This window comes from Eschrichtius robustus, chromosome 2 (genome assembly GCF_028021215.1).
Source record: "Eschrichtius robustus isolate mEscRob2 chromosome 2, mEscRob2.pri, whole genome shotgun sequence".
Lineage (NCBI taxonomy): Eukaryota > Metazoa > Chordata > Mammalia > Artiodactyla > Eschrichtiidae > Eschrichtius > Eschrichtius robustus.
This window is the reverse complement of record NC_090825.1, coordinates 14,154,299-14,179,994: the sequence shown is the minus strand read 5'-3', so window position 1 is coordinate 14,179,994 and position 25,696 is coordinate 14,154,299. Positions and strand designations below refer to the sequence as shown.

General features: G+C 45.9%; 1 protein-coding gene across 1 annotated transcript in view; it reads left to right on the top strand.

Moving 5' to 3' along the window:
- The window catches only part of MYO10 (myosin X), a 212,473-nt gene extending 187,009 nt beyond the window's left edge, over nucleotides 1-25,464 (top strand). Inside the window, exons 27-41 of the mRNA XM_068535172.1 lie at nucleotides 2,797-3,040; nucleotides 6,296-6,391; nucleotides 9,169-9,262; nucleotides 9,980-10,035; nucleotides 11,783-11,925; nucleotides 12,186-12,380; nucleotides 13,433-13,590; nucleotides 15,768-15,891; nucleotides 16,320-16,617; nucleotides 17,275-17,482; nucleotides 18,173-18,309; nucleotides 19,412-19,532; nucleotides 20,295-20,747; nucleotides 22,390-22,581; nucleotides 23,997-25,464. Of these exons, the coding sequence (XP_068391273.1) occupies nucleotides 2,797-3,040; nucleotides 6,296-6,391; nucleotides 9,169-9,262; nucleotides 9,980-10,035; nucleotides 11,783-11,925; nucleotides 12,186-12,380; nucleotides 13,433-13,590; nucleotides 15,768-15,891; nucleotides 16,320-16,617; nucleotides 17,275-17,482; nucleotides 18,173-18,309; nucleotides 19,412-19,532; nucleotides 20,295-20,747; nucleotides 22,390-22,581; nucleotides 23,997-24,098 (2,621 nt within the window). The 3' untranslated portion in view covers nucleotides 24,099-25,464. The remainder of the gene's footprint in view (nucleotides 1-2,796; nucleotides 3,041-6,295; nucleotides 6,392-9,168; nucleotides 9,263-9,979; nucleotides 10,036-11,782; nucleotides 11,926-12,185; nucleotides 12,381-13,432; nucleotides 13,591-15,767; nucleotides 15,892-16,319; nucleotides 16,618-17,274; nucleotides 17,483-18,172; nucleotides 18,310-19,411; nucleotides 19,533-20,294; nucleotides 20,748-22,389; nucleotides 22,582-23,996) is intronic.
- The last annotated feature ends 232 nt before the right edge of the window (nucleotides 25,465-25,696 follow it).

Genomic DNA, 25,696 nt, shown 5'->3' with positions numbered 1-25,696 from the left:
GGACCTCGTACCCATGCCTTATCCATGTTCTTGACCTTGACTTCCAAATCAGTGACAGGAATCATGAGAAACCATAATCATCACCAATTTTTGGTAGGAGTTTTACGCGGGTCATCTAAAGAGCGGATTGGTTTCTCACACGGCCCTCGACTCGATGAGGGGAAAGAGGCCAAATCTTGGGGATGGGGCAGACATAACAAGATCCATCGTCCCCAGATGGTTCAAGTTTTTTATGTTTTCTCTGACCCTTCTCTTCACTTTCTTTTCTACTGCCATCTTTCTTTCTTCCCTTTTCCTTTTCTTCTTCTTCCCCCATGAAAACCTTTTTATTCTGGGTTCCCTTTCCCTGTTTCTTCTGTTCTTTGCCTTTGCTTCTGTCTTCTGTTGGCATATTTATCTTTTCTCATATCTCTTTTGCCCTCCTTAATATTATTTTCTCTTCTTCATCTATGTCTTTTCCTTTTCATTTGTTTTTTTTTTTTTTTTCTTCCCCATCTTCAGTGTCTGTCTAACTGCTAACATCATTCATTTGCTTTTCAAAGTTCTGCTGTTCTCAGCCTCAGATCCCCCAGGTGCTCACAGAAACCCCTCCAGGTTTATTTTTAGGGGAGAGATTCCTATTGGCCAGAGTCACTGGTTGATGGAAATTCTTGTAGGAGCGTTGGAATGAAAAAGATTGAGAAATTCTAACCGAATAATCGAGAGTTCATTGGATGAAGGAAAAAATGTAATCACAAATCAGAACCTAATAACCCAATAAGCATCTAATTGTAGCATTTTAAGATTTTCTCATGCATTTCTCAGAATAAATGAATATAAGCTTTTTATTATTCATATATTTTCCTCCCCCCTAATTAATCTAGTTCCCTAAGTTAGCTCAAAATTCCCTGTAAATCACTTATTTATAATATATGGCATTCTTTTATTATATAATTGTCTGATTAAAACACATAAGATTAGGAAAAAGTAAAGATACATTCAGAGCGCTAAAATCCCAAGATTAAAGCATTAAAAGCTCAAGAAGGTAAGCAAGTGAATTTGTGGCACACTCATCTCTTAATAAAACAAATTATTGTGTAACTGCATCACCACTTAATCTCTGATGCATTACCATTTAATGTTTAATAAAGCCTTAAAGTTGTGACCAAAAGTTTCAAAGAAACCAATGATAAGGAAAATCTAACCAACCACCAGATTCTATTTTGTGAGCGTAGATGAGTTTGCACCAGCCTACTACTACTAAAGGTGTTTACAGTCACGAAACTAAGAGTTGATCAAATTCTCTAGATGAGATATGAAGGGAACACCCGGAATTGGGGGGGGGGGGGCAGGGCTGGGAGTGAATCCCATCAATAACATAAGAGCAGTATAGTGACTGGTGGTGAGGGCTCTTGGGATGACTTGTAATCTGTGTCTTTGAAACAGCTGTGAATAACCTTTATCATTCAAAGACGATAAGATAATAGGATAACTTTGTACTACAGTTTCCTCTTGGCTTGTTTTGAGAAACCTAGATTAAAGCCACACATCAAGAAGAAAGAAAAAACAGTTTCCTTCTGGTACTCCCTGGCAAGTTTGCTGTTTGTTAGGAAACAGCTCTGGCGCTTGGTGTGATCACAAAGGCTTCTCAGCTAGGTGAGCAGAAAGTGCTGTAGATGCGAGAAAGGGCAGCGGTCTGTAAAAGCCAGCGAAGCAAGTGCGCCTTGCACTGCAAAGAGAAACCAGTGTTGTCTTTGCGTCTTTTGTTCCGCTGTGAAGTTGAGATCTGTAATCATTGAAGCAACCACTGAAAAAATTAATCTTAGAAGGTCTGTTTTAAATTTATTTCTAATCTGTAAAAGGAAAGCATTTTCTTTATACTTACTTTCAGTATCCACGTTTAAATGTTCTTTATTTTTATTATTGGCTGATCAAAAAAATAACTTGTGGACACTTGATAATTACTGAAGTAGATGCAGTATTTATTCTTCAGTGGGTTCGCTGAAGCAGATTTTTGAATCATGGTTGTAAGATGTCACTCTTTGAGCATCCTTGGGGAATCTAGAATGCTAAAATAAAATTATCCTGCTAGAAGAGTATTAGAAATATATTCTGTATAGAAATAATGTCTGTATATCCTTGTCTAATTTGTCTCAACCAAAAAAAGTTTTCCACTAAGTAAATTACAGCTAAATTCTCATTTTTAAGGTACTGTCACAGTTTGGTTTGGAGTCTTACTTTGTTTCATATTCTGAATGTTACACCTTATACGTAGAAGCCATTTTCAGACGATAATGCTTTTCTTTTCCGATGTAAGTTAGGGTTTATCGCTAAACTCTGGAGTCACTGATAAATCTTGTTCCTCACACTGACTAAACAAGGAAGGAATGTGTCAACTTTGATGCATTTTAAGCTAATTTCCCCTTCCTGGGGTGTTTGGACAGAAGCATGATCCATCCATATGGAAGTGGTTCTCCCCCGACTCCCATCCGTGGTCCTGCCTCAACCCAGGGTTAGAGTATCAGCCCCTGACTGGTCTTGCTGTTAAGCTCCTCACCAGGATTTCTCAGCTAAGTGAGTAGGAGCTGCTTTGGAGAAAAGGAAGGGTTCTTGTGTAATCCAACCAAGCCAGTGTGATACCTGCCCAGTGCCCCCTGAACACGACCCAGCAGTGCGATCACCCATCATCGGGGGGTGTCTGAGGGCGGGTCATTTGGTGCAACGTTAAGGATGGGCTGGACCTTAAGACCTACTGATCTTATGATCCAATATGACGGATTTTCTTAAACCCCTTCCTACCCAACCCTGGGGAGACAGGTGGCCTCATGAACACCTGGAAACGCCGCTGGTGCGTCCTCAAGGACGAAACCTTCCTGTGGTTCCGCTCCAAGCAGGAGGCGCTCAAGCAAGGCTGGCTGCACAAGAAGGGTGGCGGCTCCTCCACGCTGTCCAGGAGAAACTGGAAGAAGCGCTGGTTCGTCCTCCGCCAGGCCAAGCTGATGTACTTTGAGAATGACAGCGAGGAGAAGCTCAAGGGCACCGTGGAAGTCCGGACAGCCAAGTATGTTGATGTGCCCTGGCCAGGGCTGCTGACCGGGGCTCGGGGCTGCTTCATCAGTTAAGTCCCTGCCTACAGGCTGTCTGGGGCAAGTTCTTTGAAGCAGTAGATTGTAAGAGGTACTCGGTGAGTCCTCATCCTTCCTTTCAGTGGGTTGAATTATTAGGAAATCAGGGAAATAAAACTCCGTCTGTGAAATTCACTTTTTGTGAATTTTCAGACATTCAGCTCTGGGTTATAAGATGCTGGTTGGACATAAAACTAGCTCTTTGGAAATGTCATTGGCGGTACCCAGGAATCGTGGTGTGGATATTGAGCCATTGGCTGAGTATCTTGTCATCCTTTTATGGGTCAATCTGTCACTTTTAATTCTTCTCCAAGCCCAGCTGTAGCCAACAGATGGCTAAATTGGGAGCAGACAGCCAATCGGGAGGTGTGTGAAATGAATCATTTGTCTTCCACCTTTGTTGGGTATACGAGCCTCTTCATACCCAACAATGAGAGCAACAGAGCTGCTGTTTGAATCCAACACACCCCCTTTTTCTGCCACTTGTTTTTTTTTTTTTTTTGGCCATGCCACTCAGCTTGTGGGATCTTAGTTCCCTGGCCTCAGATCGAACCCAGGCCCACGGCAGTGAAAGTGCTGACTCCTAACCACTGGACCTCTGGGGAGTTCCATTTTGCCACCTTCTTATAGAACCAAAGCATTGAACCACTGAGGGCCTATTTGTTAAAAAATTAAGTAAGGTTTTCAGAAAATGTTGGGAATTGAGGGGCAGCTTGTTTTCTTGGGTAATTAGATACTAAGCATAAAATTTATTTTGGTGTAGCCACACTCCACTCAAACTGAGCAACCATACATGTTCAGAACACGGGTAAAAATAAGCTTTGAGAGACCAAATTAACTCCCTGAAGTCGTAGACCTGAAAACGACATATGGTTCCTGCTCAACCCGCATTAGAAACTTTAGAAGATGATTCATTGCAAAGTGGAAAGTTTACTCAAGGGAAGAAAGTCTTCTTTGTATGTAATTTTAAGGCCAAACTGTGAAGTGCAGACAGCACAGAGTATCAGACTTTTCACGGCTGCCCCTTTGAGGTTCCTTAGGAGGCCATGCTCCGTAGTCAGATGAGTTTGTGGGAGTTTGAATCCGAGTCCTACAAGTTTCAGCAGCATGGCATAGCCCTGTACCTCCTGCAGCCTTCCCCTGGCCCTGCATACCGTGATGGTCCTCTCTTCACCCTGTAGGAGGGGGGCCACAGATGCCAGGAGGCTGAGAGAGAGAATTGTGATGGTGCATTTCACCCGTGTATTTCTGGATGTTCCTTTTGCTACTACTCTGTAGCAAACACATACTTAATAAAGCCCTATTCTCCAGGTGTTCTGTGAAAATTACAGAGGTAGGGAAGTGTTAGCCCTTCCTCAGCTGTTCGTCACATTCTGTAGAGAAAAGGCAATGAGTTGCTAAGGTCTCACCATCGTAAGAGTTTTTTTTTTAATTTTATATTTTGAAGGTTATTATAGAAAAAAATATGTTTTTTATTATAGAAAATTTCAATCATAGACAGGCATCGGTGGGAGACTGGAATGAAATCCTTGTGTCCATTTCCCAGCTTTCAGTGGTTGCCCACCGATGGCCAGGGGTGTTTCATTTGTGACCCTACCCTGCACTGTCCCGCTACAAACTGCATTTTTTAAAGCAAGTCCTGACATCATGTAATTTCACTTGTAAATATTTAGTACACACTTAAGGATCAAGACCTTTTTTGATATATAGTCACAATATCATTATCACATTTAAAAAGGAACATGAACTCCTTCTACCGTCCAAACTCTGGTCATTGTTCAAATTTCCCCGGTTATCTTATACATGGCGGTGATAGTGTTCTTGTGGGTTTGGGTTAGTTTCTTTCTTCGAATCAGAATCCAAATAAGGTTCATAGTTTTTAATTGGTTGACAGATTGCTCAAGTCCCTTTCAATTTATACACCACCCCCTTCGTCTTTTCTTTCACTCACCATCTATTATTGAAGCTCCCACCTCATTTATCCTGTGGTTTCCAGAGTGTTTTCGGGGCCCTGATAGTATCATCACTGCCCCACCTCCAGGGAAGCTTTTTATAAATGCGAGTCCCTGGGCTCCACCCTAGGAAGCCCCACCTGGGTTTTCTGAACGTTTCCCAGGATTCTGACGGACCGCTGCGGTTCAGAACCACGGCACCCCATCGTTTTACACGCAAGGTAGCCGCGTTCTCAGGAAGCAGAGTGGCTGGTCCAGGATGACGTGGTCTGGACAGTTTCCCCTGGGGATTATTGTCCCACTCCAGAGTCTCCTGTGCTGATCACCCACCCCCACCGCCAGTCGGGGCCACCCCTCTCCTTCCACTCCCAGGAAGCATCACAGACTCTTCTCTGAATTCTCATCTTCTTGGTTTTTTAAAAAAATATTTTATCTCATCTCAGTGGTTCTAGCTAAAAAGTCATACAATCTTTGTTTTTTTCTAACCAGACTGCTTAATATCGTAGTTGTAAAATAGATGTTTTACTGTGAACAGTTGTACTACTTCAGCTGACAAAGCAAGCTGGCTGTATCCCCAGCACCTTTCTTCACCAAATACATCACCACCTCTGGTCCCATCCTAATAGCTGCTTGTGTTTTACCCTGATCTTAACCTGGTCCACTGAGTTTAAAACTCCAGTGTTGTTTAGAGAGTGTTAGGATGAGATCAAGATGGAATTGAGATCTAGAAACACACAAATGCTGCTCTTCACCCCGAAGCCCCTCGTGGAAATTATGTGCCCGTATCAGAGTAAGTTAGAGGTGTCAGCTCCTGCCTTAAACCTTGATGGAAGGCTGTGATGAACAAGGGAAAGAGCTCAGGCCAGACTGGCTGCCTTGTGGAGGTCCTTCCTTTGTAGAGCAGTCAGGGAGCCCAGGGAAGGTGCAGGCAGAGTAGGGGCTGCTGCTTTAGGGCCTGAGCTGGGTGGGCCTTGGGTGGGCCAGTCGGGGAAGAGAGGTCCCCCCCTAGAGCAGTCAAGGACCCACACACACATACAGCCCCAGCAGATCGCCTTTCTGGAGAGAGAAAAGCCTGCTTCCCCCTGGACGCCACAAGGGTCTTCATCGTTTCTAAAAGCAGAAAATCAAGGCTGAAATGTTGCTATCTGATTTTTCAGTTACTGTGAAATTTTTTTTTCTTGCCCCTTATTAGGAATTCTGTGTTCCTGATTTGCGTTTGGCGCTTGTGTTCCTTTGCAGGGAGATCATAGATAACACCAGCAAAGAAAACGGGATTGACATCATTATGACTGATCGGACCTTCCACCTGATCGCTGAATCCCCAGAAGACGCCAGGTGAGCCGCTGTGCTGTCGACTTGGTCATAACTACATCCCTCGCTCCTGTGCAGGCCTGGACATCACACGGATCACTCTTGAGCCTACTGGCACCGAAGAGATTTCAGTTGATTTTCTAGTTGGGTTTTTCTCTTAGGCTGGTTGAAGAACTGAGAGTCGGAAGAGATGGCTGTACTCGTCTCCTGGGGACTCTTGCACTGGGCACTGTGTTCCGTACAGTAAGCACACAGATTTCCAGCTTCACATGCCACTGGGGAGACCCCTTGTTGTGTACACTCAGGCTTTTATTGTCACCGGCAGCATATGTAAATTGTGCTGCTACACACGGTTGAAAGCCACCCTCTGGAAGCTTCTGAGCTTTGAAAGGGAGCAGCTTCTGTCTGCTTAAGGGTTGAAAAAACAGGAACACTAACCCTTGGCTGTTTAAATAAATGCTAGGACTGTGGCGTTGGGAGGTTGCTTAAGGCCTTGATAGTGAAGAATTCCGTCGGCTGGAACAGATAGTTAACACTTAGGGAACTTACTCTGTTGCAGGCAGTGTTCCAGAATGCTTGACATATGTTAACTCATTTCATTCTCACAACAACCCTATATAGGGTATCACTGTTATCCAGTTCTACAGAATAGGAGACTGAGGTGCAGAGAAAAGGTAGTATAATCTGTAAAGTAATGCAAGCTCAATTCTAGTGAACGGAGGCACAAAGCTTCTTAAGGAGCTTAGGTTTTTGACTGGGCTCGGAGGACGGTGGTGTCCCTCGTTGGCTGGGGCAAGTTGTCTGAGTTTTCTGGACCTTGGTTCCCATCGTGGTGCTGAGATGGGGCACAAAATTAAGAAGAACTGGTGTTTGCTCCTCAGTGTGATGCAGGGCAGGGTCACACAATAGAGCATCTGTCTCTCTTCCTGCTGCTTTGTTGGGTGTGTAGGGTCCCGTTGGAGACGCCCGTCATCCACTCTGAGCAATGCCAGAAAATACCTTCTAATTTATGAGGCTGACATCCTTGGGCCTGTGTTCCTCACTTTTCAGCTCAGAAAAATCACTAGAATCTTCTAGTGAGTTCTCGGGGCCTTTACGGCCGACCCCTTGCCCTTTGAATGTTTCTGTGTTGATATAACACCATGGTAGCAGCATTAAGGGCAAAGAAAATAATTCTTCCCATGGGAACAAACTAAAACCCCACTTGGGTCCATAAATTATGACACAAGCTGGAGAAACAAGCAGACCTGGCATTAGAGCCCCATCATTCCGTCTGGGACTCCTAGAGACCACGTGTGGTTTTTTGTGGTCCAGGGAATGCCCACAGCTTTTCAGCTGAATTATAGGCCCAGCTGTCCTGTCTGTTTTGTGCCATAATGAACCTCCTAAATTTAACATTTGGAATATTTTAGCCAAGGACTTCTTGTTTGCCCTGACCAGTGGAACACGTTTTTAAAAATTACTTTTCAGATTTCAAGTTGCGCTTGATTTAAGGGGAGAGGTTTGTATTAAGGGGATCACCTGTATAGATGGAAAGCACAGCAAATTTTTATTTTGCGTGTGGGTGTGTCTGATCCCATGTGGCCTACATTTTGAATGTATGTGTTGTTCAGTGTTTGATTTCAGATATTTTTGAGCTTTATAAAGCAATGACTGAAGTCTTGCCTTTGGGTTAACCAGAATTGATGAACCAATTCATATTAAGATGTTTCCCTTGGTCTCCCTAAGAGTCTGTATAAGTTGAGTATTTTCAAGCTCTTGGTTACATCTTGCTCCTTCAGGATTCACAGGAGATAGATTTTAGTGCTTTGCTGTAAATAACTTACATGACTTACCTTTAAATATAGGTATTAATTTTTTACTTAAATATCCCATTGGGTACCAAGTACTTTCTCCTCTGCCTTAGTTATAGGAGTGTGTGTATGTGTCTGCTAAGCCCCCTCCAGGAGAAGGATGTCCTAGCATCTCTCTCACATTTGGTACCTCTCACTTCAGTTGCTTAATAAATGGTGGATGGATGAACTGACAGAGACGGGTGGGTATTCATGGTCATTTTCCTCAAGCACGTACTGTGTTTCTAGTTACATCATGACTTCTGTTCTGCTTGACTTTTCTGGAGTTGACACGTTTTCTTTTATTATCTGATTCTAATGTGGCTGCAAGTGAGAAAGCTCATTTGAAATGAAGATGGAAGAGTTCTCTGGTCAAAATAATTTTCTACTTTCTACTCCAGGCAGTTGTTTTCTATTTCCAGCTCTCCTGTGGTTTTATTCACTTAAGTGGAAATCCTATCAGGTGGCTGGAAACCCCACCTGGGAATGAGCAGGGAAAATAGACATCCAGTGGCCACCCTGAGGTGATGCTCTTACATTATTGGCCTTCTTACCTCGGAATTTAAAATTGAGAAGGCACTTGAATGTTCCCTAGGTTATAAATAATGTCTTCAGTAAAGACCCTTGATTGAAGTGTGTGGGTAGAACTGAGGATTTCATTTTCTGCTGCCGATTTCTCTAGGAACTTACCATCATTATTAAATGTCTACTAAGGTCCTTGGGGCCAGAGGGAAAGGGTCTTCCCACTGATCTGAAGTTGCATCAGATGGTACTTAAAGGCACCTTGGCTCTTTCTCCTAACTTTGCTCCTCGGTGTTATGAAACCCACATTTACCCGTGAGGAGTAGACATATTAAAAGCAAGTTGCTCAGAGGAGATGTCGTGTTCCCAGAGGATGTGGAGAAGGGTGTCACTGTATTGCACGCGGAGGCTGGCCACCCCTTGACTGTTGCTCTCTCCTCCCCACAGCCAGTGGTTTAGCGTGCTGAGTCAGGTGCACGCATCCACGGACCAGGAGATTCGGGAGATGCATGATGAGCAGGCAAACCCACAGAACGCCGTGGTGCGTGAGCCTGGGTGGGGTGTGGAGGGGGGCGTCCCGACAGAGGGGACTGGGAATTTGTAGACAGTCTTTTTTTTTTTTTTTTTTTTTTTTAATAAGAAATAGTATAATAATTAAAGAGAGAAACGGGAACATCTTGGTTAAAAATCATACAGAAAAACAGAGTAAATTATAGAAGATTGTAAGTAGTAATAGATTACAATTCTCCCACCTCAAACAAAAAAAAATTCCAATTTGTATGAAACCGTGGAAGCCCATTACACTTTTCTCCAAAGGATATATAGTGAATTCCAAATTGTATTGTTTCTGACATCACTGTATCCCAGACACATAAACAGGGCCACAAAATCATGTTTCAGAGATAGTTTGATTTTCTCACAATTATAAAATTTGATGATAGATCATAGTGTAAATCAGAAAAGTTGTATGATTGAAAGACGTTTGTAAACATCCTTCACTGAAAGTATTTTAGGAACAAGACAGAAGGATTCGTTTATACTTTATTTAATGAATGGACTGTAGATTTTGCCCTGTCTAGTGGCTGTCTGTACTGAATGAAGGGGGACGTTTCCTTAGATAACTACTGTTTTGCAGTTAACAAAGAAGGAGGCTTTTTTGTTTGCCTGTTTAGAGAGTCATCATCTAGGGGTGTTATCATGATGTGTGCTGTACTTGAATGGTTCTCTCAATGGTTCTCTGCTTTTCACTTCTTTCCAGGGCACTTTGGATGTGGGGTTAATTGATTCTGTGTGCGCCTCGGACAGCCCTGATAGGTAAGCTCAGGTGTGACTCTTAACAGAAGTAACTGCTGGATACCTGCGTGCGCCCACAGGCTCTATGCTCTGGGCTGGGGAATGACTCTAGGCTGTGTGTTCCCACCTGGTCAACCCCAGCAATCAAAGACTTCCTTCTTGGTACCCAGTTTGACCTCATCCGAAGTCTTCCTCTCTCTGGGTGTCTTGGGAGTGTGGCAGGTTGGAGGGGTCAGGAGTAGGGGAGATCTTGGAAACCTTATTTAGACAGTCATACAGGGACAGACTTGGGACTCATACAGGATGAAAATGCCTGTATCCCAGCACAGGGGCGGGTGTAGTTCCCCTTTCTAAAATTTAATAATGAATTTGAAAAGGATTTTGATGGCAATTTATATGTGGAGTATTAAAAAACTAAACCACAAACATTTATTTTCCTTGACATGCCTACCTGACCTGTGCCCTTAAGATAGCATGTGTTTGGTTTTGTTTTTTGAAGGCAGATCATCTTCGGTGACGGTCTCGGGGGTCTTTGTACCCAGTGACCTTCGCCTTTCCCATCTCTATTTTGCTTTGCAGCTTAGGAATTCTGAGTACGAATCAAAATTGACTTCTGCCTTCAGTGACATAGCTTTAGAGAGAGAATAGAAATGTATTCAAATTGACACCAAAAATAGTGTCTCCTGGGCCGAGTGAGAATTCCGGGGTGTCCATCGCCCCACCATTGACGAAGCCTCTTCTGAACCATAGGTTCTTTGTTTCTACTCGTCGCCCTGCACCTTCTCCTACCTGGCTCAGGAACCTTTAACACCTGTGTGTCACGTCAGTCATTAAAGCCCAGATGCTTGTTCTGACAGTCAAGTTCTGATCTGCGTCTCTCTCCTCCTAAACCCCTACATCAGGCAGGCTGGGCACGCAATGATCCATGCGAGAACCTTCCATCCCTACCCAGGCTTTTCTGTCTTCCTCAAGTGCTCGCCTTTCTTCCTTCCCAACTACAGAAAAATCTTGTTTTTTAAGGAGCACCTGTCCGTCCATATTATAATCCTGTTCATCTTCCTTTTCCTTGAACTCTTGCAGTGCTTAACTTCAGCGAACATTTGAAAACTTGCAAGACGTTGTTCACAGTCACTAGCTTCGATGATTAGGAATTAATATGAGCAAGAGCCTATGGGAGACTCGGGGCATTGCCAGCTAAAAAGAGATGCAGGAGAAAGAAAATTTCCATTATTAGGTTATCCCTGCCTGGGAAATGCACCCTTGTCAGATTGCATTGAAGGCATGGACCCAGGTGGCTCTTTGTACCAGGCATAATCAAGTGGGTGAGATGTTCCACTTACACCTATTTACTGACCTTCTGTTACTGGTATCTGACATTTCATTACCTACCCGCAGAAATATTATCCAAAGCCATACCCAGAGGCAGGAAGAAATTTACTTTGGAGAGGCATCAAAAAAAAATTTTCCCTCGCGGTCACCTCAGTTAGCCTTCCTGGAACTGAATTTCATCTGCAAAGTTCAACATGAAGAAATGTTTTCCCTTCCAGGACCTTCAGAATGTGTTGCTCCGGGTTTAAAGGTTAATGAGGCATAAAATAAATCCTACAGAAATGAGCAAGGTTTGCCTTAACGTAAAATACAAGTAGCACTGCCGTTTTTATCCCTGTGACCCGTAAGCTGGGAAAAAGGCATGTAGTCCTGGGTCACACGGAGGTGGTGATTTCAGTGGAGCTAAGAGGTTTTGCTTGCTTCTCGCCCCACTGCTCAGACCCAACTCATTTGTGATCATCACGGCCAACCGGGTGCTTCACTGCAACGCGGACACGCCGGAGGAGATGCACCACTGGATAACACTGCTGCAGAGATCCAAGGGGGACACCAGAGTGGAGGGCCAGGAATTCATAGTGAGAGGTGATGCCACTGATGCTTTTTTACCTGGAGTCCTATTTTCATTTACACGGATATCTGCCACGTTTCCATTCTGAGCCACTTCTCTGAGTAATTTCGCCTCTTGACATTGTTAAAAATCATCAGCTAAGAAAGGATCGTGGCCGTTTGTAGCAGATCTATAGACATCTGAGCCATTTGTAAGCCGGATGCAAATTGTTACCTGGTATGTCATGCTGCTCATCCTGGTTTTTTTGAGCTGACACTTCATTCTTTCTTTCCAGGGTGGTTGCACAAAGAAGTGAAAAACAGTCCGAAGATGTCTTCGCTGAAACTGAAGAAACGGTGGTTTGTGCTAACCCACAACTCCTTGGATTACTACAAGAGCTCGGAGAAGAATGCTCTGAAGTTGGGCACCCTGGTCCTCAACAGTCTCTGTTCGGTCGTCCCGCCGGACGAGAAGATCTTCAAGGAGACAGGTAAGCGGTGTGGTGTGCTCAGGGCTGGCTGGGCCTGAGACGTGGCCTCTCCAGTCATGGGAGGTGTGGGTTTGCTCAGAGCGAAGGAGTGAGCTTCCTACCTGGGGTGTTTACGTTCCCCGCCCCCCCCCCCCCCAAAAAATCCCTTTTCCTGATTTATCTTTTGAGGCTGCCCGTGATTAGCTATGTGAACACTTGATATGTAAACCATAGTAAAGGGGTCCTGATTTATTGGGTTGCAGAAAGATTCTCCTAAGGGCAAGGAGATGTAAACAGGCAAAAGTTTTCCTACAGGAAGCCTTATTTTTCTATGCCTGTGTTTTCGTCTTTCTCGCCGTTGTACCGTGAGAGTCATAATGCAGCCTAAAAAAGGTAAACCCTGACTGTCGGTGAACATAACCTAGCATAATAAAAAGCGGTCACGTAAGCTTTTTTTTCCCCTTTCGGTATTACAAAAGGTGTTTCTAGGTTGTTTATTTTGATTTTTTGTTGCTAGTTGTGATTTTGAAATACAGTTCCTCCATTCAAAAAAATAACTCATGTATTTTTTTACTGTAGTCACTCCATTCCACTTTCAGCTGGTTTCTGAACACCTGGACTGCTTCCTTGACACAGTGGTTTCTTTTGAAGGGAGAATCTAAAGGAAAGGAAGACAAGGAACAGGAAGGGAAAAAGAAAGTCAGCAATCTGAGGGAAGAGTTTTCACTCTTGTTCCAGAATCTTGAACTGGACTTTAGTTTACGCCTGTTCCTTCTTTGAGAGCAGACGTTACTAATTATATATTTATTATAATTCTGGGCTTATCATTTTAATGTTTGTCTTCCCTTCGCAACTGTAAATTCCACGTGTCTTTGGGTACCCAGTGCAGGGCAGGGCACGTGGAGGAAGTCAGCAAGTAGCTATTGAATTAATAAAGGGGCTCAGGTGGAGACGGCCCGGGTGCTGGATTTCTGGGACTCCGGTACGGGGACGGTACCCTGGTCCCCCAGGTTCATGCTGCCATGTGTGTGTGCGTGCGCGCGTGTGTGTGCGCACACGCGTTGCTGTTGCAGGCTACTGGAACGTCACCGTGTACGGACGCAAGCACTGCTATCGGCTCTACACCAAGCTGCTCAACGAGGCCACCAGGTGGTCCAGCGCCATTCAAAACGTGACGGACACCAAGGCCCCGATTGACACCCCGACCCAGCAGCTGATTCAGGATATCAAGGTGAGAGGGAGGGAGCCCAGCTCATAGTGGTTCACAGTAGCTCACAGATTCTCACCACGGGAACATCAAGACGTCAGCGTTAGTCAAGCTTCATTTTCATTCTGTAATCAAAACTAGCTCTTGGTTAATTTCATGTTCGTGTATCCTGGCTTCTAAAAATCTAAATGCTAGACTGCATTTAGAAAATGCAAAAATTGACGTCCAGTTGAAATTTGACACTAAAATTATCTTGTCTCTGGGGAGGTGTTACGTATCGCCACTGAGGCAAACCTGATTGTAGAGCTGTGTAGGCGGAGGGACAATGGTCTGTAATTTGGGGTGTGGGGCTCCCCAGTCACAGGAACGTGGTGTGATCTGTGTTGGGGACAACCTGCATGTCACAGGTTCCACCTGAGCCCAGGTTAGGGACCTTCTAGAAGTAACACAGTAATTCTACTTTCACTCTGCAGTTTCTAGATCACACAGGTGGATTCACTAAGAGGCCACATGGGTCTAGAAAGCTTGGACTCCTTATCAGGTGCCTCCAAACTCAGAGAAGAAGCTCCCAGGTCTCTGGACCAACACTGAACTTGTTCAATTGTAATTTCCTGTTTATAAAGATTAGTGGCTGTGAGTGTATATCGAATGAATAATGAACAAGCAAACGAATGAACCATTAAATGGCAGCCATGAACAAGGATCACAGCACTCATTTTCCAGGCATGGAAACGGAGACATGGGATATTCTGGTTGCACTGCTCACTTAGCTGGTCAGCCCCTGATGCAGAAGCAGGTCAAGGGAATTGTTTTTATTCTGTTCCTCCAAGTTATCCATGTAGGCAGGTTCCCTATGCAAAGGAAAGAGCCAGAGCTGTGACAGAAAAGATGCCAGAATGATAGTGAAGCGGGTATTTATTTACTGAGGTACATCAAAGGAAATAAGCTAATTAGATCCAGGAGGCAAACTGCGCCTTTGTAAAGGTGGGAGAGGGTCTAATATATTAGTAGTGTATTATTGCCCACCAAATTCGAGTCAGCCTCTTGATTCCAAAATGGTATGTTTTCTGGGTGTTTGGAGCCAAATTCCTGCAAGTCAGTTATCCTACAAACTGCAGAATTGTCCATGGAACCCAAGGAGCTTGAAACTAATAATGTCATTTCTAGTCTTAAAAAAAATGAATTTGTTGCAGCTTTCTTGTGAAAAAGGAGAGAAAAAAAGCACATATCAGCTGAACTTTCTCTTCAAAGCTATATCTTATTTACCCGTATATTTACTAAGTCATTGGAAAACAGACATTAAAGAGTAAATAGAGTTTTAAATGTGAAACAATGCTTCTTAAGAAATGAGACAAATATATTTACTAATTCACTTGAAATCAGACATTAAAAGAGTAAATAGAATTTTTGGATATGAAGCAATGCTTTTTAAGAAATGAGACAGGTTGCCCTAATTAAGTCCATACCAATTTATTTAAGTAATTAAAATATATTTCTTTCTGGTTTTCAATTGGGCATTATTGAAAAAGTTTCATAGCAGAAATGAACTTGCCGCGACAGAATGATTCATGGCCTCTCCTCCAACTTTTCTGTTGATTTAAAGTTCTAAAAGTAACTTTGGCTTTTTCAGATCCCAAATTAATGTTTTAGGAACATAAATACATGATGAAATTCTCTGAGAGGAGCTCTTAAATTTCAGGAGTGAGAAAGGAGGCCCAAGGAAGAACAGTCTCGCTGATAACGTATTAACGTGTCGTTTTCAGGAAGAGGATACAAAAGACCAATGAGAGAGCTAGCAAAATGTGTTTTTAAAATGAATTATAGACAAGGATGACATGATTTGGCCAAATGATTCATGGCTAAATAATTAGCAAGAAAAGTTTAATTTTTTTTCAGTATATGTAATTTCCAGAGAGAAGATTTTTCAATAACATGGGAAAATATGCAAATCAAAGAAAGAGAATGAGCTGTGTACGAAAAATGTGTGTGTGTGTGTGATTTGTCATCAAACGTGGCTTGTGGGTATCTTCGTGCTTGAGATGATTCACGCTGGATTTCCACCTCCATCCCTAGGCTACAGGTGTTTTGTGACTTGTGAAAAACATTCTCGTTCAGGAGGATGCAGACGGCTTTGTCCTTTTACATGTACGTTTCTTACGATAAGCTCGTGGGCTTTCCCTAACGGCTCTGTTCTTCTCAAGGAGAACTGCCTGAACGCGGACGTGGTGGAGCAGATCTATAAGCGGAACCCTATCCTGCGCCACACCCACCGGCCCCTGCACTCCCCACTCCTGCCCCTGCCCTACGGAGACATCAACCTCAACCGTGAGTCCCGCATTCCTCCGGGACCCGGGACACTGTGCTGTGGTTTCCCCGTTAACTCTTTAGCTCTATCGTATTAGTGTTGGTTGGTTATAGTGATGTCAGTATTGTTGTAATTAAAAAACATGCCAGCACTCCCCAGGAGCGCAAAGTACCTTTAATCTACTGGAGAACCAGATCCTAAACAGTTGTCTTGCATGTCAAATGCGGGACCTGCTTGGCAACAGACCAGCTTTTCAGTAAGCATTATTGCGCAGTAAAATAGTTCAGTTACTTGTCCGCCTCTGTTTGGCTGATTCGAGTGTCCAGAGCACGTGGTGGACACTGCATCCTGAAATAGCTCTGGTCCCCATTCCTGCCTCTTGTCTGCTGCTCAGAGTGTACCTTCTCCGAACCCCTCGGGTGACTCGGGTTTGTTGTGCTTCTCCTAGTGCTCAAAGACAAAGGCTACACGACACTTCAGGATGAAGCCATCAAGATATTCAATTCTCTCCAGCAGCTGGAGTCCATGTCTGACCCTACGCCCATCATCCAGGGCATCCTCCAGACGGGGCACGACCTCCGCCCTCTGCGAGACGAGCTATACTGCCAGCTCATCAAGCAGACCAACAAGGTGCCCCATCCGGGCAGCGTGGGCAACCTGTGCAGCTGGCAGATCCTTACCTGCTTGAGCTGCACCTTCCTGCCCAGCCGGGGGATCCTCAAGTACCTCAAGTTCCACCTGAGAAGGTACGAGTGGCCCGGGCGGCGCTGCTCACGTCGGGAGTGCGGTGGACACGGTTCAGATAAGCTGGACCTGGAACAGAAGACACCTTGCGTGGGTCGGGCTCCTAGGTCACCCGAGCTGGCTTACGGGGCACAGACGACCTTCTTCTCTCTAAGCCACACGGGGCTGATCCAGGGACAGGTCCCTTTGGGTGTAGTGTCCTGAAGTGTAGGACGTTGATAAATTTAATTACCACTACTCTATATAAACAGGGAAAAAAAGAAAACAGACCTTGGATATTTGTTCCAGATCAAACAGGTAGAGGCTGTCTGATTCAGCTTCTGATTAACTGTGGAAAAAGGATTTTCATGCAATAGTATGAGGCACGTGGCTCTTTCAAATATAATAGCTCTGCAGAGGTCAGCTAGTAGCAGAAGTTGCTCCCGGTCATACTTGGGCTCTTTGGTCTTTGGATTTTCTCTCTCTCTTTCTTTTCTTTTTTTTTTTTTTTTTTTTTTTTGGTCTTTAAGCAGCACAGGATGTGCTAGGGAAGCGCCTGGCGTTTGCTCTGCGCTGGGACCCCATTCACCGTGTTGGTCTGCAGCACGTTGAAGCCGCCCGGCTCCCCGTAGCCAGCCATCCTCAAATCTTGCAATTAACAGTTAGTGTTTGGCTCCTAGGATACGGGAACAGTTTCCAGAAACCGAGATGGAAAAATACGCCCTCTTCATTTACGAATCTCTCAAGAAAACCAAATGCAGAGAGTTTGTGCCTTCCCGAGATGAAATTGAAGCTCTGATCCATCGGCAGGAGATGACGTCCACAGTGTATTGCCACGGCGGGGGCTCCTGCAAGATCACTATCAGCTCCCACACCACGGCCGGGGAGGTGAGGGAGAGGCCCAGCTGCCCACGTGCTTACTTATGTCAGGAAAACTGGGCGCAGTTAGGCTGGCTGTCGTGCACAGTTGTGGCATAGCGCAGCTGCTCAGTAACCAAGGAAACAGACGTAATCCTGCTAATCCAAGAAGCAGTCGATACCTAGTAGAGATTGCAGACCTGACTCAGATACGTCCGCTCTGACAAGGGTTTAGCCTCTCACTTCTGCAGTGCTTTTCTGTTTGCCGCACAAATATCTAGCACGTTGGGTCAGGTGAACATGTTTTCATTTTTCCTTCTTTTTTCAATTTAAACTTAGTACTATAAAACCAATTGGCTAAAAGGAATAGCGCAGTAAAACCCGGAAAAGCTGGTGTAGCAGAAATATCAGTGGTAATCGCTATGAGTTCGTGAATTTATCAGGCAAACGGGCTTTAGTTTTCATGCGCTTACGGGTTTGCAAGAAACCGGCCAGCATCTGCCCCTAGCTATGGGCAAAATAACCCTGTGTTCTCTTTGGCAAGGAAGAGAGAGAACTGATTTCAAGAGAACCAGGGAAAACAGCGCCTTGGAGATTCCATACACGACAGTGTTGGGAGGTTGCTTGGACCCTCACTTTTGCTGGCAGCTCCCTCTGGGTTCTGATGAAGGCATATTCTAGAACCACAGCTTTGGAAGCTGAAGTCCCCGTGTTTTCCAGGTGGTGGAGAAGCTGATCCGAGGCCTGGCCATGGAGGACAGTAGAAACATGTTTGCGCTCTTTGAGTACAACGGACACGTCGATAAAGCCGTCGAAAGCCGGACCATTGTAGCAGATGTATTAGCAAAGTTTGAAAAGTAAGTTCCTTCTCCCTGAAGTGCCAGCAGATTAGAGGAAAGACGTTAAGAGCAAGAGGGTTTGAACTTCGATTCCATTTTTGGCTTCAGGGTACATTTGAGTTCATCTCATTTTACGTGCGTTAAAATATATTTAATTTCTCATCTCTCTCTGCTGCCTGTTTCTCTTGATTCCTAGAGAGAGCCACTGTCTCAAATAGGATTCACCCCATCATTGATCCTCTACCCCATTCTTTCTCTCGGTGTCCTGCTGTCACCATTGTCTTGGAATTTTCTGATTCTCACGTTTTCACTTGTCATTAGCTTTGAAGCTGGGCGAGTAGGCAGAAGCCAACTTACAAACTCTTCAAACTGCATTTTGTATCTCTTGGACCTACAATATTCACATCCCCCAGGTAACACAAAAGATACTCCTCCTTTAGCATGATGCCAGTACCAATGACGAGACTCCAGCAGGGCTGGGCCCTGCCCCTCACCAGCTGCATAAGGGGCAGGAGCAGCTTTAACTAAGAAGTGTGGCAAGGGACCACGAGGTTTAGAACAGCCCCAAACTTCCAAGTCCCGGAGGAAGTGACATCCTCTCCTCAGGGTGGGCCTGGTCTAAGTGCTTTGTTGGAAATAAACCAAAATGGGGCGGGGGGAAGAGGGATATTCCTACTTTATGTAAACATAGCCTCCCAAATATTCATGTCAATTTTTATAAATATTATTATAGTTTGAGAGTCGGCAAAGGGAATGAAGGAATAGGCTTTGTTTCTTTGCTTTCTGTGCATAGCTAGGACTAACCAGACCGGGACACTCGGGAAATACTTGCTAGCTCGGTTTACGTGAAGGCTGCCTGTTTGTTGTCTTAAAGTAAAACTAGGATGAAAGTGTGTTTTTCACCTCTGGGTAAAGAAAATTAGCAGGGAACTCTGATAAGCTTCACTCTGGCTCTATTTTCTCTCGTGCCATCCCCATCTCCACCCTCTCTGCTATCTGAGCACAGACAGGATGTCTGAATCCTTGCCGAGAATACACCATATGCAGTGAACTCCCTGTGGGTCACCCACGGCCCATTTCTCATTTTGCTTTCTGAGTCTCTCTCGACTTCCGTCTGTAGGCTGGCTGCCACATCAGAGGTGGGTGACCAGCCCTGGAAATTCTACTTCAAACTTTACTGCTTCCTGGACACAGACAACGTGCCAGAAGACAGCGTGGAATTTGCGTTCATGTTTGAACAGGTACATGGAGCTCTTGGGCTCCTTTGCAGACGAGCAGGGGTGAAACCCGTTCATACCCCTCGTACATTAACCGCTAGTCCTTGGAAATCACGCGTGTCAGTAGAATTCCCAGCGTGGACAGGGTCAGCTGCTCTTTCATTCATTTGTAGAAGGAAACTTCTTTTTTTTTTTTTAAGGATTTCACTTTTATTTATTTATTTATTTATTTATTTATTTATTTATTTATTTATTTTTGGCTGTGTTGGGTCTTCGTTTCTGTGCGAGGGCTTTCTCTAGTTGCGGCAAGCGGGGGCCACTCTTCATCGCGGTGCGCGGGCCTCTCACTATCGCGGCCTCTCTTGTTGCGGAGCACAGGCTCCAGATGCGCAGGCTCAGTAGTTGTGGCACACGGGCTTAGTTGCTCTGCGGCATGTGGGATCTTCCCAGACCAGGGCTCGAACCCGTGTCCCCTGCATTGGCAGGCAGATTCTCAACCACTGCGCCACCAGGGAAGCCCCAGAAGGAAACTTCTACACGTATTATATGAACTCCTGGGCCAGGAACTGTTCTAGTTGGGGCAGGGGAGAGGGTACGGGGGGAGCAATAAGAAATAAGATAGATACATGTGTTCAGTGGTATCCATGCGAGGGAGAACCTTAAGGCAGCACAGGAGGGTACAGTTTTATGGAAGGTGGCCTTTGATGGAACAAGGGAGCAAGCCAGGCGGGCGGGGTGTCGCACAGCCGTGCCCGGCCCATAGCGCCGCTGACCGCCTCGTTGCAGGCCCACGAAGCCGTCATCCACGGCCACTACCCGGCCCCCGAGGAGAACCTGCAGGTCCTGGCTGCCCTGCGGCTGCAGTACCTGCAGGGTGATTACGCGCCGCACGCCGCGGTGCCGCCCCTGGAGGAGGTCTACTCGCTGCAGAGACTCAAGGCCCGCATCAGCCAGTCCACCAAGAGCTTCGCACCGTGTGAGCGGCTGGAGAAGCGGCGCACGAGCTTCCTGGAGGGGACTCTGCGCCGGAGCTTCCGGACGGGGGCGGCGGTGCGGCAGAAGGCGGAGGCGGAGCAGATGCTGGACATGTGGGTCAAGGAGGAGGTCTCGTCCGCGCGGGCCAGCGTCGTCGACAAGTGGAGGAAGTTTCAGGGGATGAGCCAGGAGCAGGCCATGGCCAAGTACATGGCCCTGATCAAGGAGTGGCCCGGGTACGGCTCGACGCTCTTTGATGTGGAGGTGAGAGCTGCCCGCTGCTTCTCGGACCAGGTGGCACCGGGCTCTGTGCGACCACCATGGTCGGGTTCATGGGGAGCGGGGACCTGGTGGAACACTTGGCTCTCTCACCCTCTCTTTTTAGAGCCCCCAGATTTTACCCTTCACACTCGCCACCCACCCGAAGTTTTCTTCCTCCTTTACAGTAAATGCTCTCGTAATGTTAGAAGTGAGTGGAAAATTAAGGTGTCATCTATTCTTAAGTAATTTCTGATTCTTTCTTATTCAAGCTATAGCCCCAACGAAAAAGTGCTGGTAAAAATCTGCATTAAAGTTTAAAAAGAAATTTTTTTAGAACTGTGTCCATAAAATTAGAAATTTTGGGTAGCCTTGGATTTTACATTTTTATCTTTTTCCCATGACTGTTTGAAGGGAAGAATTTCTATTTCACCATTTGAATTTGGCTAAATTCACATCAACCCAGTACTGATTCATATCCTTTTTTTTTTTAAGGAGACCATGTATTGAAAGAAAATCTTACTGATGATTGGGATCAAGGCTTGGCTAACTGCAGCCCGTGGGCCAAATCCTGCCTGCCTCCTTTTTTGTAAAAAAAAGTTTTATTGGAACACAGCAGGGCTCATTCCTTTACATATTTTTCTCTGGCTGCTTTTACACTAAAATGGCAGAGTTGAGTACGTGTGACAGAGACCACAAAGCCTAAAATATTCACTCTCTGTCCCCTAACAGATAAGTTTGCCAACCCTTGGTCTAGATAAGCCAACCCTTGGTCTGTTTTTCTTATGATCATAATCATTCAGCATGTTATCTGATGACTTTTAAATGAAGCTCTATAAAAATCTAGATGTTGATCATATATTCCAAGATCCTTTCGTGACTTTTCATTGGATGCTATCTTTGGGTTGGTTGGTTGGTTGGTTGATTCAATTACATTTGTTTTTAAGTATAAATCAGATGCTTTGTACAAGTACTTCCTCTTTTGTGTCACCAGTGTGTCTCCCTCCTGATTCCCATGGCCCTGGGTTGTCATCCCCTACAGCCCGGCTCTTATTTTCCTCCACTGATCCATGCAGGAAGGTCTGTTGTTAAACCAATGAGGTCAACCACCACACGCACTAAAGGTCCTTGCTGCTCCTTGTCACGAGACGTGTTTTTCAAGAGGAGCCCAAACTGCTCGGCACAGATTGGGAGAATTTCCCTCTGTGATCCTAGATTTTGTATTTGAAGAATAATCATCCAAAACAGGCTGGGGAGGCAGAACTAGAGATAGAAGAGAGTAGCCCTGGCTCGAGCTGCTTGATTCGCCGGGGAATCATTGTCAAGTTCCACGGCTACGGCCACCTCCGCGTAGCTAATTCAGGTGGCCAGGAGGGTGAAGATGCTGAGAGGTGGAGAGTCCAAGCAAGATGTTGCATTTACCAAGTAGGATTCCCCAAAGGCACAGGATTGATCAGCCGGTCAGAAATCCATCAAGGCAGCCAAAGAGCCACCATTTCTCATACCTTGTATTTCAGTTCCCCCAGCATAAGGACACACTGAATGCACTCAGCATTCTTTGCGGAGTGCTGGACTCAGAGCCTCTCTTGTGGTTTCTATGTTCTGTTTCTAACGTTTATGATCTCTTACACTAACTCTTGCCCCGCAGTGCAAGGAAGGCGGCTTTCCCCAGGACCTCTGGCTGGGCGTCAGCGCAGACGCCGTGTCTGTCTACAAGCGCGGGGAGGGGAGACCGCTGGAAGTCTTCCAGTACGAGCACATTCTCTCCTTCGGGGCCCCCCTGGCCAACACGTACAAGATCGTCGTCGATGAGAGGGAGCTGCTCTTTGAAACCAGTGAGGTAAGAGGCAAATCTTTCATCCGTGGCCTTGACAAAAGAGGAAAACGACACCCCGTTTCCTGATGCCTTTGACCAAGTAATTTTATTTGGATATTTCGCTTTAAGATATAGGAAGATACAGCATGGTGTTCCCTCCCCAGCTGCAGGTTTCTCACAGGCCAAAATCTGACAGCCCCACATTTGTTCTGTGTACCTTTGCAACAGAGAAATTTGGTTCCCTTGTACCCTTGTAGGAAAAGAAGAGAAAGGCCAGTGATATAGAGGTCCAAAAAAAAAAAAATATATATATATATATATAGCTTGGCAATAAAGCCTCGTGAAACTTATTAGACGAGGTGGCAGTGGATCGCAGCTGTGAGACGTGGGTCTGGCAGTGTCCACGGAGCAGGAGGGAGCGAACGGCAGAGCGTCCCGGACAGAGCTAATTCTGGCTCACAAAAGACACCTCTATATATGTATGCCATCCCGCTCCGAAGCGTAAAATGTAGTGATAATAATAACGATAATACAAGAAGCCTGTTGAGGTCTCCACATAGGGAGCTGCTAACAAGCCAAGGTGGGAAACGGGCATGAATCGCACGCTGCCCGTTTGGCTGTTGGCGTACAGTGATGGAGAGGAGGTGCTCTGCAGGAGGGCGGAAAGAGGTGGGGCTTTGACCGGAGGGCCCCAGGCGCCAGGCTGCCGGGTTTGCACAACTCCAGTAAACAGCGCGGAACTGCCGTGGGCTCTTTGATTGTGTGTGATGTGTAACAACAGTGCTCTTACAAACGGTGTGGGGTGGGATTGGAAGGGAAGAGAGATCAGGGAAATGGGAGCCAGCTAGGATGTCTTCACAGGGACGCAGGCCAGCCATCAGGAGGGACGGGCCAGAAGGGGTGGCAGTGAACGCACCATGAAATAGCTACTGCTGGACTCTCGGAGCTGGCAGGGAGCAGAACGGGCGCACGAGGCTCTGCCAGCTCCTCGGGCCTCAGCTCTGTGTCTCCAGCTGCATCACGAGGTTTTGACCAGCACGATAGGATGCAGTCTTTAAAAGCTGTGATTGTGGGCTCTGTCGTGTACCCGTATTTTCAGTGGGGACAGTGATCCCAGCCCTGATCCTACCCACACTCTGTAGTGTCGTCGGGTGGGGGACTTTTTATCGTGGTTACATCAGGCAACCACCAGGTGGCACACGTGATACGTGGAAAGGCCACGAGTCCCCCTTCTACCCAACGAGGAATAGGGAAAAGCAGCTCTAACTCCTGGCTCCCTACACAGCCTGCGCCGTGGCTTCGCACGGCAGGCTGGTGGCTTTTGCTGGGAGGACGGGCCCCCGCCTGCCCGCGCTGGGCAGAGGATGTCTGGTTGTCAGCCTGGGTCCCCTGGCCCCTCAGAAACTTGTGACCGTGGGCCGATTCTGCTCCCCCGGCAGGTGGTGGACGTGGCCAAGCTCATGAAAGCCTACATCAGCATGATCGTGAAGAAGCGCTACAGCACCTCGCGCTCCGTGAGCAGCCAGGGCAGCTCCAGGTGAAGGTGGCCGTGAGTCCCCGTGATTGAGCATCTCCACGTGCCGCCCCCTCGGCCCCAGCCGGCTCCTGCACCTGCAGCCCAAGGCGAGGCCGCCCAGGCTTTCCAGAAGCCCCTCGTCGGAGGGCGGTGTCTCGGGGGACCTTCCGTCCTGTCCACTCCGGTGATCAGTGTCTCAAGCTGTCGACCCAGTTTCCGAAGCTTTACTTCTTTTAGATGACACATGCCTTAGAGAGGAAACGAAACCCACGCTGCCACCAAAGCAGCCAGAAGTGCCTTAACTTGTGGAACCGACACTAATCCACCTTAACTGTGCTACTGAAGAGAAATGCTTTCCCTCCCTTTTAGGGGAGACGTGCTAAGCTTGAGGGGGGTGGAGGGGGGGCGTTGATCCATCTATTCTGCACTAACCTCCCAGCCTGATTTCCCCCCGGGAGGGAAGGTGAGGGAGTGGGGAGGGGGGACGGAGCGCAAGAGGACGGTCTATTTTAGTTGGAGTGCTGCTGGCAGCCTTCCTCACGGACAGGTATTAACTTTTTCTCTGTGTTTCATCTTTTAAGTGCACGCGCCTGCCCGTGCACGCATGTGTCCATAAACCCATCACTTGCACCGTTGTTCCGTGAGCAGTGAAAGCAAAGGGAAAGAGGATGTGCAATGGCGTGACGTCTGTATATTTGAATAGTTCAGAGTGAGAGTCATCAGCTGTTACTTTACAAGGTGGTTTTATTAACAACCCGGAACCCTGGAGTTTCCTGTCTTTGCTGTATTCCGAGAGTCACATTTTGACTCCAGTTTTGTTTCACGTGTAGCAAAGTCTGCAATCTGTGTCTGCTGTATTATAAACAGATATGCAGCCTACAGATAACTGTATTTATAAACCACTCTTCAACAGCTGGCTCCAGGGCTGTTTTTAGAACTGTATGAAGGCATTTTGGAGTCTTTAGTTTCTATGAGATTTAAGTTAAAAAATGTTTCTTGGAAGGTTAGCTCGTATCACTCTGGGTAGATTGCAACATAACCATGTTGGAATATGGGGGAAAGATGCTACCTTCCTTGAAAGCATAACACATGAGTGGATCTTTAAAGGACCCTGACGTTCAATGCTGAGGTTTTAATAAAATACACACCTATTTTATCCCACGTGTATAATGGTGGTCTGCACAAGGCCCCTGTAAATAAATCAGCATTTATGACCAGAAGAAAAATAATCTGGTCTTGGACTTCTATTTTTATACAGAGAAGTTGTAAAGACTTAGGCCAACTAAGTCTACCCACAAAGAAAAAGGAAATTTGCCTTACCCCTATGGACAGCCATGCGGAATCATTGTTTGTTGGCTCAAGAAAGTCTGACAATAAAAGATATTAGTTAACATGCAGTGTAATTTCTTTATGGGGCAGCTCTAAATACCATATGGACTTTGTTTTTGTTGGGTTTTGGTTTTAATGCTTTGGGCTTCAAAGGGTTGAAGCTGTGTGTTTCATCCACTTGATCACCAGGTCTAAAAGCAAACACATAGACATCTCAGCCGCTTTTTTAGACACAGAGCATGACTCCAAGAAAGCTGAGAAGGTAAAAGACCAGGTTCGATGAAATCACGGAAA